General features: G+C 40.7%; 1 protein-coding gene across 1 annotated transcript in view; it reads right to left on the bottom strand.

Moving 5' to 3' along the window:
- The window catches only part of SORCS3 (sortilin related VPS10 domain containing receptor 3), a 271,149-nt gene that overhangs the window by 17,235 nt on the left and 232,335 nt on the right, over positions 1 to 21,579 (bottom strand). The window contains exons 15-20 of the mRNA XM_058810200.1: positions 15,777 to 15,894; positions 14,266 to 14,399; positions 10,011 to 10,124; positions 8,749 to 8,920; positions 4,432 to 4,618; positions 1,299 to 1,432 (exon numbers count right to left, since the gene is read on the bottom strand). Of these exons, the coding sequence (XP_058666183.1) occupies positions 1,299 to 1,432; positions 4,432 to 4,618; positions 8,749 to 8,920; positions 10,011 to 10,124; positions 14,266 to 14,399; positions 15,777 to 15,894 (859 nt within the window). The remainder of the gene's footprint in view (positions 1 to 1,298; positions 1,433 to 4,431; positions 4,619 to 8,748; positions 8,921 to 10,010; positions 10,125 to 14,265; positions 14,400 to 15,776; positions 15,895 to 21,579) is intronic.

Here is a 21,579-nt window from a genome sequence, read left to right as displayed (position 1 = left end):
AAGAGGTTAAAACTAAGCAGCTTTTCAAAGAGAAAACAAAATACTTGTGTATTACAGAGGCCTGATGAGGTCTTCAGGTGAGAGAAGGACGAGAATCTTGTTTGATGATCAGAAGGCTGGATTTATTGATATATGATATATAATACATTATGACTATACTAAAAAGAATACAGAGAGAAGTTGCAGAGGCTGCTAAGCTAAGAATAGAATAGAACAGAATCTAAAAACAAGAGAGTTCTCTGTCACTGTGTTCCAGAGAGCTTGCCCTGTGATTGGCCCTTAATTGTACACATGGAACATGAACCAATCACAGGTGCATCCTATTGCATTCCACAGCAGCTGATAATCATTGTTTACATTCTCTTTCTGGGGCCTCAGCTTCCCAGAAGATGAACAAGTCCCAAAGAAAGGATTTCTATGAAAAAATGTCTGCGTCACTTGTGTGCCTATTTTTTATCTCAAGTTCCATATTTTATGTAAAATCCCCGTTTCTTTCTGCTGCAATCTCACCTCACTGCACACCTTCAATTGCAAATGTAGACAGTGACATGACTTAAACTGCTTTTGTAAATAACAGCAGAAACTACACTGTGAAATTAACAGCTGTACATTTCACAACTGTAAGAATGGAGAACATTGCCTTTCTCACTGCTAAAGTCTACAATAAAAACTGTAGCTAATAGGCAATTCTGCTCTCTCCATTTGAAAGCATGATGCTAACCTGTATTTTCACTTATTTTAACTATTGCTGAAAAAGCTCATTATAATACATACAGTGACAATACACATCATTTGAAAATTCACTACAAAGAAGTCTCATCCCCCTCTCTAACATAGCCAGACTCTTCAGCTTGAAATTCTAGATACAGTTGTTTATCTGAACACCAAGTGCTTCAAAGTACTGTGTTGGAATCCAGCATTATGTACTGCACACTGGCACATAATGGAAACCCCCTGGTTATGTGAACACCAGCAGTTTTTAAACACTGTGTTGAAAGCCAGCATTATTCCACATATAGTTCAGTTAAGTTGCAAGTGAATGCTGGTAATAACAGTGGTCTTCACATCCCAGTAGGGCTGATAACAACCAGATGGAGAAAGTAATGGCTCCTAAGAACAACACAACACAGAAGGAAACAAATTCACAAAGGTTGAAGTTCAGATAATGACAACCCTCTTCAGCCAAGTTAAAAATTAAAACACAAAACAGAGAAAGGCAAGAAGTTTTTATTATGGCTGAGAGAGTTCCCTGACTGTTGTGACAAGCTCAGGAAGAAAAAATGAACCAAAGGGTGTACCTTGGTGCTGTTGCCAAACCACCAGAAGTAGGTAAGTGTGCCTGCCTGGCTGGGCCAAACTACTGCAGTAATGTTGACATCCTTATTTCTGATGGCAACAAAGGGAACACTCAGATGGACGTGCTCCACTGGACCTGTGGGAAGAGAGTTCATTATTAAAGGCTTTGAGTTAAATCCTCCCTGCACAGTTGTGAACAGCAAGGATCTTTCCTTTAAATAAATCAAAAGTCCTATGTCAGCAGTGACAGTCTAGTGACAGTCTATTTATATTTTAGAAATAAAAGAGAATTTCAGCAGTCAATGAAAACAGAAAAAGACAATCAGATTTAAAAACACTTTTCCCCCTGCTATTATGCACATTTTCCATAGTGCTAATTTTCAGAGAGCGGCAGCACTCTGTTTAGAAGAATTTTTTAAATGCATTTTGTAGAAAAACAATGAACTGGTTTTGTATTATGCAGTGAAATTGCTATTGAAAGCCAAAAGGGTAGGACACAAGAAAGGGATAGGACACAAATGAGAAAGAAGGGTTTTTCTTGAAAATATAGCCACTGAGCTACTAAGATTTGTGGGAAAATCATTTTAGCCAAAATGGCTTAAATCTGGTTATATAAGAGTCATTTATAACTTGATTAAATACCCCAAACAGTTTTTTTAAAAGGTCTCCAAAATAAAAACTTATGATTTTGGAAATCCTTGGTATCTTTTCGATATAGGCCTGACCTTAGGAAGTCTTTGGGGAGTCAGTTGCCCCTGAAACTGAAAGAAAAACATCAGGAACCACTTGAAAGATGTGTGCATTGGCATAACAAAGCATGTAACTGTCAGAAGCACTTGATTCTGAAAGACTTAAAAAATAACAAAGTACCAATGCAAAGTTGCATCTAATAAATGCAAATGCCCAGAATAAATCCAGGGCATGAAGCCCTGAATTCAGAAGGCAGATCCTCTCTAGAAAAAACAACATGTGTAAAAAACACTGAGGTTTTGTTTGGTAGTTTGTTTAAAGCTTCTACTATCTCCATTGTGTTTCTTCTTGTTTATCATTTGGTTTCGCTGGTGCTGAATTTCAGCTGATAACTGCTGCCCATCAGACAGTGTTACTGTCTGGGCAGTACCTTTAAAACACAGCAAATTGACAGACTATCCCTGTGAGATGGAAAGGACAAAATAAGAAAAGTCATAATCTTTTCTTTTTTTGTTAGACATTCATTCTGGGAAGCAGGAAATTTGGTGATTTTAACTGAGACAATCCTCTTGTGTTACCTCTCAGCACAAAATGGGGACATTAATCAGTTCTCCATCTACTTGAATTACAAAGATTGTGGAAAGCAAGACCTGTTCTTCTACCACTGGAACATAGAGCTCCAAGCACAAAAGGACCTTATTCTTGCTTTTGGCACCTTAAAATTTGATCTTTTTTTTTCCCCTCTTTCCCAAGAGATCTCGATCAGCAAGTGACTCCTGAACTCTGACTGCAGGAAGTACTTTGAGTTTGCAAGAACAGCAGATTCCCCTAAATATTTTGTGACAGTGCGTGTAAGAAGAAAAGCACTAATATCTTTGCTTCTTTTAAATTTCTAGTTAAGCTGCTTGTCAGCAGATTCCAGAAAGCTGAAAAGTTAACTGGCTGCTAATAAATGCTAATAACTGGCTGCAGGGTAGAAAATTAATGTTGCTTGAGGCCAAGGAGCCTTTTCCTCTTTTTTTTTTTTAGCACAGGATCCTAGTACCAGAGTGATTGTGTAGTAAGAATGATTCTCAGGCATATTTTTCTGTACTTTTGGACTTCAAGGTCAAACCTCATACATTGACCAGTACTTCCAAATATATTAAAATTTAGTACTGAGGTGTCATTTTATTTCAGCATTATCATGAATGTAAATCCTTGCAAAATATTTCCCCAGAGATAATGATAATAAATTGGCTACCTAAGAATGCCATAAAAGTCAAAGGAGAGATCTGAAAGGTTGATGTAAAAAAGGGTGGAGCAGCAAAAGCAGGCCAAAGAATTGTTCCTTGTTGCACTGTGCTTTAAAATCCTCACCATGAAAAAGTAGTTCCTTTGAGAAAAATCAGATAACCCATACAAATCTGGTTGTTATTACCAGGTAACCATCACTTTTGTCAGCTAATGGCCCAAGGTGAAGGAAAAAACAGTTAATGCTCTAATAACAGGTTGTTAAGTGCACCCATGATTGACTTTGAGGGAATTATGAGCATAATAAAAGCTTCAAGGAACATTTATTCCTTCCTACAGGGAGCTGGAAATTAAAATGGAGAAAAAGTTCTTGAGTTTTGGAAATTTCTAATGTGCTTCCTTTCAGCAGAAAAGCTCAAGCAAAAGGCAGGATGTAAGACATTCTGACAGGTAAAGAGGGGAGGCAGACAAGGCTATGATCACCATTAGGGGCAAAATTGATGGGGTGCAGCTGAACACAGAAGATTTAATAGTCTAAGAGTAGATCAAAGAACTGGGCTCTTTTTGGTCTCATCCTACATTCCACACTCTCTGCTCTCTCCTGTGGCTTTGGGAAGTTAACTCAGAGCTCTGTATTTGAGTTTTCTCATATGTCAGCTCGAGAGAAATTGCATTGATCTACCAAACAGGACAGAAACATCAGGGATGCGTGTCAAACACATGAAATGTGAAGAGCAGCACATTAGTCCTCAGTACATTCATATCTCAGGAAGCACACTCAGCATAATGCTTCTCTTTCATTAAATTAGCACTGTAAATGCTGAAATTCTGAATAAGTGACTCAAAATTTAGTAGTTTAGTCTAATCCTCTTGGAATGAGACATGTATTGAAAATAGATATCTAGACTGTGTTTCATATGCTGCTTGGTCTCCGAGCCTTTCAGAAAACCCAACAGACATTTTCAAACTTTTCTCCATAACTCTCAGAACTGCAAATATACTTGTTTTAAAAAAATCCTTCCCTTTCCCTTCATTCAATAAAAGCGATTTAACAAGTTAGAGGAGTGCCTAGAAGCCCAAGCCTTTGGAAGAGCATGAGCTGCACACTTGGGTCTGTGGGTTTGCATCTATTCTTGGGCTCCATTGAAGCTGCAGGGACTTTGAGCGAGGTCAGAGTTTGGCCCAAGGAATCTGGCAGGTGGAAGTACTCACAGACCACGTGCAGGAACAGGACAGCAGTGTCTGAGCCCAGGCTGTTCTCTGCAAACGCCGTCACCTGGAAGATTCCAGCACTCTTGTACACGTGCCGGATGCCGTCCTCCACGGGGCTGAAATTGGCATAGGACACTGCAATGCCATCTCCAAAATCAAGCTGGATGTTTGTCCTTTGGAGATCACCCTACAACAGAGAAGGCTGGAGTAGGAAACTGGACTGATATAAAAGGATTTATATTGCCCTCCATCCCACTTGCACAGATACAAAGGAGTAACCTCTCAAAAAAAGCCGAGCTTTGTTCTGTCATTCCCCAAGGTGGCCAGACACAGACAGCAAAACACCAACACCTCATCCTAAGGCAGCTAAAACAGGTGACATGAATCATCTCTTGCAAATATCCTCCCCTGATTTTACAGCGTTTACAAGACCAGTTTCAGCTAGACATGAAGCTTCAGGATGGCTGAATTTATGCAGGTTGAGTCCCATGTTGAGGACTGACAGATTTTTTTTGTCTAATGTCAGTCAACACAGAGACAGGGCCTGGATACACAGGAGAATGAAGCAGATGATGAGAAAATCTCTTCTAGGACTACTGTCAATGACAGTTATTAAATGAAGGAGGGAAAAACAGACAAGAAATTCCAGCACCACAGCTATTGTCTGGGGACAGAAGTTGCACTATTTTAGTTTAAATCATGCTTTAAATCACTGTAGTTGAACTGTAGAAGTGTCTGTTATTTCAGTTTCTTGGAGCCTTATTTTATACTTGCCCCAGCTGACTAATGTAACACAAAAAAAAGGCTAATTTCAACAAAGCTAAAGCCCACTGCAGTGATTTCACTAAACTGAAATAAAACTACAACTCAGATTAAATCTCTGTAGTTTTAGCTTTCTGCATATATATAAGATGTGTTGTGCCAAGTAATTTCCTTTCATCAAAGATCTGCACTGTATTCACTGGGGGTGAAGAAGATATCACTATATTTTGGAGATATTCCGAGCCCTGAAGGGCTGAAGTCAATCCCTACATATATTGAGGATGTGATCTGAAAGTTTAAAAACGAAAATTAAAATCTCTGCTCTTAAATTTACCTTTTTTAATGGGAAATACAGAAATATTTTACAGTTGTCTCATAAACCCCATTATAGCTGTAAATGCACAGGGAGAACATACAAGAAGCCAGACCACAATGAAGCAGGTCCCATGTGTAGAAAATCAGGACCTTAGCAGCCCCCACTGAATTTATCCTCCTCATAGACTATACCTGCATGAAGAATCAGAGTGCAGGAAGGGTATTTTTCAGATGTCAATTTACTTTGAGTATATACTTGGGCTCTTCAGACACTCATATAGTCAGGATTATTGCATGTAGTTTTTGAAATATGGGTATTTGATTATATATGTTAGCTCTCTCTTCCTCCTTGCTCCATTATTCCCCTGCCAGGGAGCCAGGGGAGTTTTGGCTATTGACTTGATCAGGGCACTGTTTTCACCTCTGCCCCACTTGGACATTAAAACTTCAGTATAAACCAAAGAGCAATCAGAAAGGACTAAAATGGTGGTGACACTAAAACGTACCTATTATATTGAGTAGTCAATAACATGCTTTAGACAGAGAGTTTTTAAAGTCACTCTAAAAAAGTCTCTAGCAGGAGCAAAATTACCCTCTTGAGATATTCAGTTATTTGATAGAAAGGCTCCCACAGCTTGTTAAACCTTTCAAAACCACTTCTCAAGGGAATGCACTAAGACCCCAAGTCCATCTCATATGGAAGATACTGAACAGAGGATAAAAATTTGATCTGGGCTGGATTCATCACTGATGACCCCAGGCTGAAATCTCTTTCACCGACCATGGCAGCTCATCTCCCTTGCCTGGCAATTCTCTTTTCTATTTCTTTCTTGCCTCTCCAATATGATTCTATCTGAAATGAGACCGTTTCACGCAGAGAAGCGGGAACAGATTTGTCATGACTAAACAGTGGCAGATGATCTTTTCACCCAATTATGAGCTGGGTCTTCATTGTAAAGGCTGCCCATCACACTAATCATGTTTTCTTTCTCCTTTCCATACCTCTGTATCCAGTATATAAAATACTAAACCAAGCATGTTAGTCCCACACAGAGATGACAGATATTCTGGAGTTTATAAATATAAATGGAAATAGAAGGGAAATGAAGGCATTTTAAAAGGAAATAGAAATCATTGCTATCCATTTATATTCAAGAGGCATGTTTTTTTGCTTTAAGCCCCATAAATAACGGAAAGGGAACAAGGCTGTCACCAAGATTGGCTCTGAGTATGGAAATCAGTGAACAGATGTGGTCAAGAACACAACTCCACAACAGCTATTTGGCAGTCTAGTATTTCTTTGTGATCAAAATCAAACTCAGATTTAAAAAGTCTAAAAATGTTATCTCCTCATGTTCCCTTGCATGTATACAGTCCAAATCTCAGTCCAGCCCCATATTTCTGAAAACACAGAAAAACCATCAGTCATTCTGCATTTATTTGTCTGTAGTCATCGCCACACACGTATTGTGAAAATCATTGTAAAGAATCCTATTGAAGTTAATTCTATAAATCCTGAGAAATTACGGTTTTGATTAACTATTATGAAGTCTTCATTTACCACTGAATACCTCTAAAGATCAGTCACCTCCATATATTGAGGGTGTGCACTAGAAGGCAGGAAAGGGCTGCTGGCTGATCAGGGTGAGTCTGACACAGCTGAATGGACACCACACAGATGTACCCACAGGAGGGCTGATCAGGCTGCTCTCTGGCTCAGAAGGGAAGTGTAAACATATGTGCTAAACTACCACCAGTAAAGAGACTGACCAGAAAAGGTGGAGAAAGCTAGGAATGAATCTGTATGGCAGCAAGGTAAGTAATAATTAAGACCTCTACAGAAATTATTTCTTCCAAGTCATAAAGAAATCCTTGGTCACAATTCTTCTCAGGTTCACACTAAAAGACTGGAATAGCTTTGTCCAAAATCTCAGTGTTCCTTTTCTTTTCTTCTTGAAATTCTATTATTTTATGAAACAAACTCAACACACAACTTCCTGTGGAATAAACAGTTCATCTACAGAGACATATTCCAAAGAGCCTCTTCCTTTAGGAAAAAACCAAAAAAGGTTGTTTCAATGAAATGTTTTTCTAACTACCATTATTTCTCAACAACAGACATAAGAGTGAACACCTTCACATATTTATTCAGCTGCCTCTTCAATCTCTAAATCCTTGCAAAGATTCCACTCTTCAGCTACCTTGACTGCTGCCTTATTCCCCATCTGTTTATCATTCTTCATATGCAGCAGTTCTGCTTGAGTTCCTTAATAAATTACTAGTTGACTCCTAATTTTTAGATTATATCTGTTCTTTTCTGAACTCCCACTCATAGTGTCTACACAAATTGTCTAACCATGTCAAGTCTGCAGAATAGAAAAGAAGCAGCAAGCAGACAAGAAATCCCTCTTGTATAAAAGCAGAGCATGCAGGAACCCCTGAGGAAGTAGTAAAGAGGCCCTGTCAGATTAGTGTGGTCCCACTGAAATACTTAGCTACTATATGAGAATTTAATCTAGTGTGAGAATGTGTCTGTGTGTGGGTGGTCTGCCTCAGCTGTCTCCAGGTACTGCTCCAAAATAACATACACAGGGCAGAAAATGTGACAAAAACCAGCACCACCTCAGTCCCTGGCCAGAAGAGCCTCAACTTTTTGATGCTTTTGGCAGCAGCATGGCCTGGTGTCACTTATGCTACTGCTGGCTACAGAGGGAACTGTTCCAATAGATAACTACAATAGATAAGGGCTGGGGCTAGAGCTGCTTTGAGGAGAATCAATTCCTACTGCAAAATAACAATGTCCCTCATTGCTCCCCATGAGAACATGTTCCCTACTGTTCTTAACCTTTCCCAGAAAAGCTGAAGTTAAAGCTTCGCATCCAGATACAGAATTTTGGATCACAGAAACACCACTTCTGTCTCATAAACTCCATAAACTGCAGTTTACTGGAGGCAGCAAGAAGTGAGTGGGGAAATAAATTTTTTGACCACATCTATCTTTCTTCAGAATTATCATCACTGATAGACAAGATAAGCAAACACCTTTGGTGTGAACCAATATGACCTGCTTGTATGTGTCACTACAGCCTTCAATTCTCTTGAATTCCTTAAGTCTCGTAAATCTCAGGACCATTCACCATTTCATGATTCCCCCTTGATTACTATTTTCCTCTCAGCAGCTTGAAAAGCAAAGGAAAAGAATGCCAGTCCTGCCACACAGAGAAAGGTTCACTAACACACCTCTTCCATGAGGATGATGAAGGTGGCGTTGTGCCCCTGCTCCATGACCAGCTTCCCATCAGAGGTGAGGATGTGCAATCCCCGAGGTGCTTTTCCAGGGCATTTCTCCATCTTGGCCATGTACTTCTCTCTCAAGCCATCTGTGCAGTTGTTAGACACAATCCTGCGGTACCTGGGGAACAGGAACAAAGGACATTGGGCTCAGACAGTGGTGGAAAAGTTCCTTTGTTCTGTTTTTGTTTTGTCCCTCCACATTAATGCATGGTTTTTTCAAAGGTTAACTACCTGCACGATCCCCTCACTGAAAGGAAGGCTCAAAGAAATTTAATGTTTTGTTAAGTAGGAGAAAGCCAAACCAATCACAGTTGAACCTTCTCCAGAGATTCTCAGCAGCATCACTGAGAAGAGACACATTGTGGAGGTGAATTACTCTGCCTTACTAAAAGGCAGAGAATTCCTCCAACCCAAAGCCTGCAGGAGTGCATCCTGCATCCCAGCTTTTTAATGATACCATTTATTAGGTCTTGTCTGCCTCTATTGGGCTAGAGGGCACTTGAAAAAATATGTCAAGAGCTTTGAGCAGTTCAGTTTTAAAATGATTTGAGGTATGGGTTTTTCTCCTGGCTCTTCTTGGAAGATGTTGGCTAAACAGCAAAACTCAAGTCTCACAGCATTTCCTGAGTGATAGTAGAACATTTGCAAATTGATGCTGCCATAATAAACCAACACTTGCCATCTGTTCTGGGTTAGACCAGGAGAAACCAGCTCATGAAGCTTGTCTGAAATGCAAGGCATTGTATGTACAAAGTGAAAATGGCAGAGGAAGAAAACATAAAAGAGACTAAAAATTGCTCATTTGAGCCTTCCTAGAAGCTGATATAAATAGAAGCAGTAAGATAGTAAGAGGTTCAATAAAATACAATGTGAAATACCTCAAACCTGTCCTTTTAAATGTTCAGCTGTCTCTCAGGCAGACCTTTTTGATTTGTGTTTTAATTTTGCAACAAAGGGGAGCTCCAAGTCTAGGCTCCAGGGATCACACATCACTTGATAGCAATGCAATATCTATGTGTCACTTATGCTAACGTGCTTCTCCCCCTCTCTGAGGAACAAGGCAATTTTCCATACAGATGCTGTTGCAAACACCACCTCATGGATAAGACTGAAAAAGACCATAATGGGTTGCAGAGAAAAAAAGAACTATCCAGGTTCTCTTGTCTGCTGCAGTCACCAAAACCAGACAGATTGCAAGATGCACTTACCCAGTGCTGTTCCAGTAGTTCTGTCCAATGTTGCAATCCTTGGACAGGGAGGATGGGCTGAACCAGAAGGCTGGGATGCACTGGTTGTTGCTGTGCCTCTCATATCCATAGTCACTGTGGAGAGAAGTCATGAATCCACCACTGTAGCCTCCACTAGAGTTAGCCCAGAGTTTTAGGTGATGTCCCCAGAGCAGGTGTGTGTTGGTGGTTCTCTGCTGGGATGGCACAACATCACGGATTGGGCTCATCCAGAGACAAAGCGCTGGACTGGTATGAGATGCAGGAACACAATTCACTGAGGGCATTTGATCCCCACAGCAGCAGAACTACCAAACTTGCAGAGCACTGCAGGACTTGTGCTTCATTTGGCAACAAAACATGACAGAGATTCAGAAAGAGTATTGTATTGTTTGTTTCTATTTCTATCAATCTCTGACTTAAATGTCACTTTTTGGGTTCTTTTGGTTTGTTTGTTTTTTGCAGCTTTTGGTTTTAGAATGAACCAGGCTAATTCTAAGATCTAATGTCACTTTTTCACAACAATGGCTAGGAATATAAAACACTAGGACCACTTCCTGAGCAACTAGCCACAGTATGTATATTTATGTATGTTAATGGACTCCCTGGCTAAGCTGTGACTTGAGGGGAAAAAAACCAGCTGATGTTTTTCCAACACTAAACTAAAACACAACCAGCTTTGTAGTCTAAAGATTACATGGTATTGTGTCCCACAGGGAAGGCAATCCAGGGTATTGATTCTTCCTTGGACCACCTAAGAATGGAATTGTACACAACCACATCCAAAACTTCTTTTTACAGCTGCCTTTGTGTGCCAATACAATGATGAAGAAATAGGATTAATCCAAAGCTTTCCATAAGTTTTAATAGGGTCTGGATCAGGTTTCAATGTGTAGTCTTTATTGACAGGCTGGATTCAAAGGACAAATAAAAAGAGATTCTGGATTTTTGCCTGCAGCAAGTTAACAAATGCCAACATGCTAAATCTCTGTGAAAACACAGACACTACAGAAGGCACTGTCTTGAAAGAATTCTGTACCCTTTAGGACACTCTGAGTTTTATCCTTCCCCTGTTCAGAGCCTGAACTGCCAACAGAAATTCTCTAGGAAGAGCTTTGGTGAGACAAAATTGTGCTATGTCCCCAATGGCCCAGGCTGCTACTGTTCTTTTTTGGAGGGCAAAAATTCTGTGAGCTACTTTAAATGGCTTGGAGATTCCCTAATGCTCTTTCTCTCAACATTCAATTTAATCATTCTCAGTGGGTCCGACCTGCACAGTCAAAAATGCCTGGCAGGGACTTTGTAATTAAAAATATTCAGGAGAAGCTGTACTTTGCCCCAAAGAAGAAAAGAGCTGCATAAATATTTAATAAAATTAAAGACAACATTGCTGTGTGCCCTCAAGGTTCTGTGCTTGTTCATTAACTTCTGGTAAATGTATATTAAAACCTCACATGCTGCCCACCTTCCCTCTCACAAGCCCCAGGGTTTGCATAAGTTAAGGAAATAATCAAGTCCAGCTGCTGTGCTGTCTTTCTCAGGAAACCTATCTTGACAGAGTAAATAAAGAAGCAGAAGGAGGGAAAAGAAGGCTCAGTGAGCAGTTTAATATCACTTATGAGCTCCTTCTGCCATTCTCTCTGTTAGAGAAAGGCCAGAATTTGCTTCTGGAAATGACTGCAAGGGTTGGCAGGAGTCACCCCTGATCCTGACTCATATGGATTTGTTGAACTGGGGCATAATCATGATTTATGCCCCTGAATTTTAGATCAGCCTTTTATCTAACTGCAGGGAACAGCTCTGCAGCCATGAGGCAGACAGGGGCAAGGGCACTGTGACCAAATGGGAGGGAGCACAGCCCCCACAGTGTGTGCTGAAGGGCTCCTGCACCTTTTTGTCCTATCCCCAGAGCCCTTAAAGGCAGGTGTCATCACAGCAAGTGGCACGGGGTGTTCCAAGCCCAGAACCAGCTCCAAACCTTCTTTCTGAGGAAGCAGAGGGCCCATCTGGCAGCATTTGCTGGTCACTGCACTCACACAGTCCTGGCTGCTGGCCCTCCTCCTTTCCCTGACACCCACAGGACCTGCCCAGTTCAACCCAAGGCACAGAGCAGTCAGGGCTTTCAAGAACTGGCAACCGGGAGCCCAGGCAGAGGAGGCTGAGTGGACATTTTTCCTTGAAAGGGAAAGAGTTTTTCCTTGAAAGAGCATCAAGTGAAAGTAGGAGCGGTCCTTTCACCCATCCTGTCACCTCTCAGTGAACAGAGAAAAGGCACTTGTCAGCATCTCCCCTTCTCATACTGACATCCCAAGGGAGGCAGATGAATCTAGAATATATTCTGGAATACCCTGTATCTTGCAACTGAGTAAGCAAGTGTTTCATCCTTTAGAAATCACAAATCAGAGCACAAGATCACCCTTCCTCTCTGAAAAATCACTTTTAAAATGACCAAGTTCAGTGCCGCACTTGCAGCACTGCCAGTATTTTCCTCAAATGGACTGTCTCACACATTGTTCCAGTCAGCCCTGCTGAGTAGCATCAAAATTCACCATAAAGTTTCTTCTGATTCTCCATCACTGGCTGTAACAATTTTGCAACTGGAAGCTAGTTAACAATTCTGTTGGCAGTGCAGGCTCCGAAACGAAAGCCAGCTTGTTGTCCTCTAATTGCATTTCCTCTGCAGGACTGACAAGTTTAACAGCAATACCCTCTCATATTAGGGGGAAAGTTAATCAAAAATGATACTGAATGCTTGCAAGGAATCTGTCATGTGATTGAAAAGGTGCATTCTGATGCAGACCCTTTTCAAGGCAGCATTTAGGGCCCATTTAGCTGCCACAGCTTTTCACTTACAGCTTGGAAAAGACAAACTTCCCTGCGAAAATATAAAGCAGGTGAGGAAAAGACAGTGTAAGGGAAAAAAACCAAAACCAAACAAATTCATTAGCATCTGTGGAGAATGGTGCTGGATTCACCCCAGGGGCCTATGCCAATGCCAAGGGCAGATACTGCAAAGCAAGGCAGGTCATCCTGCAAGTTCCCATCATGAGAACAAAGGGGAAAGATCTCATGAGTAAAGATATGGAGTCTCAGATGTAATCTTGACATGAGGAACAAATTAAATACCCTCCAGATCAGATTAAAATTTCTGTTCTAAATCCCCAACTCACTCTTAAAGACAAACTACTACAACATTCAAGAAAATACTCTAGTCAATACTTTTCTTAATTTTGCTGCATTTTACTATGTTCATGTCAAGAGAACTGTGAGCCTAACTCCAAATAAATGTACAGATCTCATGCCTCACACCTCTTCAGAAAGCATTTGAAGGTAGGTGAAGTGTTCAGGAATAACACCAATACCAGTCAGACACTGATGCTGAGTAACCTACTATAAAGATTAAAATGTTTTCCCAGCTGATCAGCTTTCAGGGCATTTTGAATTCCATTTAAATGACATTCTGATAATTTAAGCTGAAACGTGACAGACATTGACAGTCTTAAATCTTAGAAATATTGCCTATCACGGGTGCCAGGTAGGAATTCCTTGGGCAGAGATCCTGACATGCATTTTCCCATCTCCCATCTCTGACTGTCAAGCAATTGCAAGCAGTGTCTCATTTCTCCCCTGCTTTATTTTTAAGCTGCTTTCAAAGTGACCTTAAAGCAATTTGAAAATTATGGTCCCATTAAGTTAGAAACACCAATATTTATGCAAAACAAGTAGTTATATCTGACAAGGGTGGGCTGTACAGTCATGTCACAGAAGCCCTTTCAGAAATTTCTCAATAAAACATTGTTAAGAAGCAATAAACTGTTCACAGCTATTCAAAGGAATAATGATAAAAATGTGCATGTTTTGCTGGCTTGCCCCCTAGGAAGTCAATGACCTTGGGAGAGAAATACCCTCCCTCTTCTGAAAGGAATATATTTTAAACCAGAAAAGTCCTGGCTGTCACTATTCTGGAATGACAGACATAAAATGTCCACCAGTACTTGCAATTATTTTGCTTTTAAATTCCAGACTTGGATTTCTCATGGAAATGAACAAATATTTCCTGCAGAGGAAGGGGAAGCCTCCTTCACTCAGCAGGTTTGGGGGTCACATTTCTGCTATATCGTGTGATCACAGCTATAAAGCTGCATGAGACTCACTTCTTCTGCAAGGCTTTCTGTCTGGGTAGTGTTTCAGGACAAAAACACAGCCCCTGCACAAGTCCCCAGAGTCACATACTCACCACTCAAAGTCTCCTTGGCCACAGACACATGGCTCAGACACCACAGTTTGGGAATAGTCCTGACCTAGGGAACACTGGGCTCCAGGCTTGCGCTTTTTATAGATCTTCCTCTCCCCCATGACACAAGGCTCCCCCTTCATTGGCCAAGGAACAAGAGGAGAAACACAGTTGTAGTGGATGAAGCACTTTTTCAAAAGACACAAAAGGCAATGAAAACAAGCATTTATCTCTGGGAGGGTGGGGAGTTACAGTCCTGCTCTTTTGTTTCTTTGCAAAATCAAAAGTCTCCTTGGGAGGACTCATGAGCACAGTGTGCCCAGCACTGAGCTGGGATGCCAATGACAATGTGCCCAAAATGCCGGATGCCCAAGCCATCACACCCACTTATGTCACCTTTCAGAGGGCGTCCACCAATATCTAGTCCTATGAATTATCCTGAAAAGACAATGGGGGTATAGGCCAGGGTTTCTTCCATATGTCAGATAAAGTCGATTTTGATGTGTGTTTCACTGGGTTTTTTGAATGCAAAGGTTTCCAAGAACACTACTGGGAGTAGCTAATCTAAAACAAACATTTGACATCTAGGTGAGTTGCTATAAACAGAATTTTCTATTTTGCAGAAGTATTTAGTTTGCATAGAAGTAAGAAAAAAGACCTAATTGAAATACTTCTCTTCCCTATTAACAGTGATTCCCAAGATTGCTGCGTGGTTACACGTCTTCCCTTTTCTTTCATTAAAATGATTTTCATTTATTCAATTCTATGACTTCAATTATCTTATCCTTGCCAAATTAATGTTCATTTCTCATTCATGGACTTCATTCAGGACTGTCACAGTGCCAATGGTTTTGGCTCTAGTTATGTTACCCAGCAGGCTGTGGGACATCATACTGGTAGTCAGTAACCCATAAGTAATCTGCAGAGGTTATTGACCTCTCAGTTATAGTTCCTTCAGGACCTAAATATATCCAGCATGACAATAAGCCAGTGTATGAAAAACAAAGCATGCATCCTTGAGTAGGAAGAAATAATGTGGTTTTCTCTGGTGTCTTTTATTCAAGAGCTTTTCAGATTCAAGGGTTTTACAGATATTCAAGAGTTTTACAGATACCTGCAGGACCTGCAGGATGAATAAATGTTTTTATTTTCATTTTTGAGTAGGGGAAATAAGACGCAAACTGAAACAAAATTATTTTCATGAGTCAGTGACAGAGCTACAAAGAATTCAGTGTCATCTACAATTCAATCATAAGGTGTCATTTTACACTGCCCTAAGCATTGAGGCCAAAAAGATCCAGCTAGTGCAATGGATTATATTCCTAAAAATAGAAGGTAATCTCCTGAGCTTGCCCATAGATGCCTGGCCCCATGTTTATTCATGCACATTTTTCAAGGGATGCAAAAAAAAAAAATCCATATGCTTTGATGTAAAGAACAACTGCATTCTCACTTGGAAACACAGAGCAGGGGAAAAGGAACCCCACCAATGTCCCCCTGGAGAGTGGGGATACCTGGTTGTGCAGGTGCCAGGTCTGGTAGTCATCCTTGGTACACCTGCGGCTGAAGAGAGATTTGTAATCCACCTTGACCAGCTGCCACTCAGAACGGAGGCTGAAGTGCCCAAAAACTCTGAGCAGGGGAGACAAAAGAAAAGAAAGAGTCAGCCAGACTCATACTTCCATTCAGCAAATAACAACTCATGAATCTCAGCTGCAGAAACCAATACACAGTGTTGGAGCTTAATGCCAGAAAATGGTATTCAGTCATGAATAATATTTTCCTGTTCTTACAACATCCCAGGAGTGTTTAGCCTTTTCCTGGCACTGGTACACAGCCTGTGTAGGAAGATCTTCCCCTGACCCTAGCATCCAGCAAAATGGAACCCAAGTCTAATCACACTTATTGCAATCTTTAGAGGACAGTACATGTTATTTTTTTATTATTCCAAGTCTTTCACTAATCTACATTTTTACCCAAGCCACTTATGTGATTAAAAGTTTTCTTCTGATTATTCCAGACTAACAAAGAAAGAGGAAGAAAGGCAAGATTTACAAATTTTCCTATGAAATCAAAAGAGAAGCAGAAAACAAGACTTCCCCACACTGACTGTAATTCAGATCCTGCTGTGTCCCCAGTGTGCTGCCATTATTTATTCTAGCTGATCTTGGTTTACACTGTAATCATACTGAGTTGTTGGCTTTGCTCTCCACTCACTCCCTCTCTAGTCTGCACCAAAATTGCTCTTCATTTTGCTGCTCTCCATGAAACAACAACCACCCAGGAATCAATCATGCTCTCCCCTGGAGACCAGTCTCAGCTCATGGGGATCAGGGAGACAATGGTGGCTGGGCAGTATCTGAGGGTAGGAAATGGTGGGTTTGCTGTGGACACCTGTCTGTATCCAAGTTCTGCCTCACAAAGGAGCTCCACTAAGCTGACAAGCAGGAAGGACACAATACAAGGAGAACCTGGGTGCTGTCATGAACAAGCAGCTCAGGTTAGGAGCGAGCAAGTGGGGAAGGACTCGTCTGGTAAAATGAATTTATTAGGTAGATTGTTGCTGGCTGTCCAGAACCATTCTTACTGTAGGGTAAGAATTGCAGGGTATCCATGATAGGAAGCACCATGGCATTCAGGCCATGCTACAGGAGAAGCTGCAATTCCTGTTCCTCAGCACAGAAGGCACACCCTGGACCAAGAGAAACCCACAGAAACCAAAGCAGTATGGGGTGCCAGAGCACTGGGAGCAGGAGGGAGAAGGGAGGAATGGGAAGGAGCATGGTCAGGGGATGCAGAAAGCCTCCAGAACTGTACTCAATAGGAGTTCTAACTGCAGTTCCCCTCCCCACTTTTCCTTGGCACTGGGTGTGTCCCATGTGCTCTCAGCACATACAACCTTGTTTGTGCTGCATGACTGAAACATCAGTCCCTGCAAATCAGCAATGCAGCGAGCAGAAATCTTTTAGTCCAGCAGATTTACACCAGTATAGGATTTTGTGTTTATTACATGGAAACACAGCAAAAGAAACATGACCAAAGATAAACACTGGCATAAACCCAGAAGAAGACAAGGCTGGAGAAATCCAACGCTTTGCAAATCAATGCATCTAAAATGAAAATCTTTCTCCTCAGATTGTCCTTTAGCTAACTGTCCATCAGGAGGGCAAACGGTTTCTTTGTGGTTTACAAAAATGCACCAGAATTACTTGATTTTTAAATCTATTTTTAAAAGCTTTTAAACAATTTCTTCTGCCATGAAAATCAATGAAAAAACCCCAAGATTTTCCAAGAGGAAGGCAACATATTGGCATTCCAAAAGCACAGAACATCAGATACTCTTTAATTAAATGATTTCAAAGAAGATCTTTGTGTATAATTGCTATAAATTTAGATGGAAACAATACTACACTAAATGGAATTAGAGGAGTGTTAACAGAGAGAGGTTTTCCTCTGCACTGCAGAGATGGTTCTGGGTCAGCTGATTCCTAAAGTAGTAACTTCTCTAACCACCCTCTCCCTTCTAATAAAAAACTTTTTAAGGCTAATCAGTCACAGTGGAAGAGACTTCTGAGATAAGAGCAGCAGAGAAGCCACCAAGCACCTGCACCCTGCTCACCAAAGCCAAATGCCACCAACAGCATGGCGTCATTGGCCAATGCCACAAGCGTCGTGTGACAGCTCAAGATGAATTTGTTGTGCATTTGAAACTTCTATCAGTTTCTATAAGCAAGTACAAGGAATGGAGGACAGTGCTATGTGATCTGTGGGGTTCCAAGGTTCTATCAAGCAGCTTTTCTTGGAAAGTGATGAAAGTCTTCATTGTTTGTGAAGGTTAAAAAGAGCTAAACAAGCAATAACAGGGCACAAATCCCAGCTGAACAAAAACAGGTGTTGCAGCTGAGCTCCACTTCCTCAGTTTTATGAATGACATCACTGGATGTTTTTCCATAGTGGCCAAGATGCATGCACAGGACCTCTCCCATCATATCTGTTTTGAAGTAGCCAGGTCCAATAGAGGCTTGGGCAGAGAGCAAAGAGCTACAACATTTTAAAACTCATAGTGTCCAGATACCAATAAGTGTTTGGCACTAAATGTTCCAGTTCCTACATATTGGTTTCTATATCAAGAGCAAAGAAACAAAAGAAGTTCCAAGGAAAGAGATGCAAAAAGAGATTGGTGGGGCCTTATTTTTCCCTACTCAACCGGTGAGTGCTCACATCACTTTGAAGATCATTCAACTTATCTGATTCCCATGTGCCTTCATTTCCCATTTACTTTGGTCCCTAAATAAGGGAGGTGGATTTTTTTTTAATAAACATAGCTAAACTATCAAGATAATACAGGGAGAAAGGAAATATAGTATAAATACTAGAAATTTTGCTTCAATAACTTTCCCTACCATGGTCTAACTGAAAGCTCTTAATTGCTTGTTGCAAGCATAGAAAACAAGAGAGCTGGATTTTCAAGGTCCAGCTTTGAAAAGCCAACAAAGAAGGTATATTTTGATTCTTCCATGTAAGTAGTCTGATGGGGAAGTCCTTGAGAAGCAATAAATACAAGAGCCCAGATGGTATTTAAATGGAGTCAGTTTTCTGACTAAGCTCAATTTTAAAAAGGTTCTCCAACCTAAGACTCAGAATGGTAATTTACTGGCTTTAGACTGCATAGATTTTGTTCTATTCCTCTGAGTTACAATTCCACATAAAATCTTAGCTAATAGGACAGCATCTTCTCAACTGGCTCTATGCATAGCTGACAGTGAAATCATTGCTAAGAAAACAGAAAATGCTTCCCAATCTTTTCTTTGGAGAAACAAGGCAAGGCTTTTATTGCCAGGGCTGGATATCATTAATTTGCAGAAAACTATTAGAAACATGGAAATCAATTCTGAAATGCTTACAGTTTCATGACAGAGTCATTTTAGAAATGATCATTGCTAATGCTGCTATAATTATATCTTTCATTAATTTTTTAAATACACAGTAGCTTACAAATGCAGTGTACACTGCCTGGATAACCTTGTACAGGAGCTCTTTAAAAGGCTTTTTACATTTACTCAATGTTCTCTTTGCTTTTGCCTTATCATTCCTTGTATTGTTGGTAGCTGTGCTTTTTATGTAATTCAATCCTGCTCATTCCTGCCAGGTCAACAGAAAGAATTGAGGGTCACAAGATAACTCACCTGCCTCTGGTCCATAGATTCAATCCCTGTTACTGCTCATGGTGTGAGAAACAGACTTCCTCAAGTAACAGCTCCCACAGGAAAGGCATCAGCTGTATCCATGTGGATCTATCCCTGCTGGCAGTTTCAGATGAGCTGCCCAGCCAGCTATTAAAATGGAAATTCTCCTGCCTCAATCAAGTCCACTTCTGTAATTTCTGAAGTAGACTGGTAGGACACCATATGGAGCAAGCAAGCACTGAAGCTGCCTGTACTTGGCTGGTCTGGATAAAGAAGGAAGATTTGCCCTTCACCAGCCCTCCCAGCCCCTTTGTGTGACACCTGCTGACCTCAGATGTGCCCAGCACTGAGACAGAGGACTGGAGGTGCCAAGGAAGGAAGAAGCTGATAACACCTAACAGCAAAAGTACCTTTCTTTCTGAGGCAGTTTTCCTTCACTGGACATCCACAAAGGTGAGAGACATGAAAAGTTTGGGTGGTTTTATTGCTTCTCTCAATGTTCCTTAGGGACCTCCGAAGCCAGATTTTAACAAAATTAGGCCCCACAGAATAGACTCTAAGCATTTTTAATAACTAAAAATAAAATGAAAGCAAAAGGATATAATATATTTGGTAGACAGCATCTTTTGAGATGAACTACAGAAGCAGATGGATGGATCAACAGAAAAGTAAAGCCAGAACTAGAGAAAGAGAGCCAAACATATACTTTAATTGATAATACTGAGAGAAAAGCTAATTGCAGTGTCATCATAAATAGACTGTTTCATTTATAAAAGCCTGAAACCAACCTTGATTTTATTTCCTTTTATTTTAAAAGAAAAATGCTTGCAGAGAAGTGTCTTAGCAAGCAAAATATCCCCAATAGTAAAATCACCCCAATTAGTGAATACTTCAGCTGACCAAAATCTGTGCTATTGTTTAGAGAATGTAGAATGGAAGAAAGTCAAGGAACATCACTATCTGATTTCAGTTTAAAATCCTTCTTTACTTACATCTGTGCATCTAATAGGTAGTGCCAGAAGTAGAAATTTAATGGGCAAGAACTGCTATGAAGCACAATCTGGAAGAATCAACTCCTGGCAGGAAAAGAAGCATGTGTTGGTCTGGGTTTTGTTTGTTTTTTGTTTGTTTTTTGGGTTTGTTTGTTTGGACTATTTTTGGTTTTGTGAGGGTTTGGTTTGGTTCTTTTTTATTTTTCTAGTCCCTGGAGAGGAAGCTCTTCTCTCACTGAAACCAGAGGGAGCCCCAGATCTGGAGCAGTGAGCAGGTAATTCACCACAACTGAAGGGGCTCATTCTCATTCTGATGTCCAGCAGAGGAGCACATGTTGCTACTGCTGCAATCTTAACAGATATTGTCTCACTCATAATTGCCTTGATTCCTTTGGGATTTTTCCCCACAAGCCAGGCTACCCTGGTCCCCCATTTCCTGGGAGATGGTGAGCCTGTGCTAGAGTTGCTGGCTCAGTGAACACTTAGAGAATGTCCTGGTGCATAGATGTACCTCCTTAACTTGTTGATATTCATGTCTTTTGAGTCAATGAAAGAAAATGCTGACAATCTCACATAAAGAAGAGGGCCTGTTATGAAATCTGGATCTGGATCCATCTCTGTGTAAGGAAGTAGCAGTAAAATGAGACAAACTCCTGCATGCAGGCTGAGCTGACAGGCCAAAACCACACAAACAGCAATGGAACAGTTGCAAGTTGTGCTGGTGGGACCAGATTTTATGAATAGATGAACTGTCTCCCCATGAACTAAACATAAATCATGACTTTAGAGAAAACCAAATGGGCTGTGTAATCTCCATTTTTTTTAACTTAGGATTTAGATGGAATTGGCATTAAAGGAGGTCACTAGTTACAAGGAAATTGGATAGAAAGGGACTGAGACAAGGAAGTAGAACTTAATTGAAAACACAAATCAGCAATTAGGGAGAGCAGGAGAGGGAGAGTTAAAGTGTCTCATGCCTGGCAAGAGGATGCAGGGAGTAAGAGACTGGAAACAAAAGAAACATAAAAAATGAAAGATGACACTGGAAAGCCAGGCAATTGCCAACAAAAAACATTGTCTAATTTTTTTCCTAAACAATAAATACTGTTTCTAAGAGCCTCTTTGGAGCTTTTAATTCA

Source organism: Ammospiza caudacuta, chromosome 9 (genome assembly GCF_027887145.1).
Source record: "Ammospiza caudacuta isolate bAmmCau1 chromosome 9, bAmmCau1.pri, whole genome shotgun sequence".
NCBI lineage: Eukaryota > Metazoa > Chordata > Aves > Passeriformes > Passerellidae > Ammospiza > Ammospiza caudacuta.
Note: the sequence above shows the minus strand (reverse complement) of the source record. Positions and strands in the feature narration are given on the sequence as shown.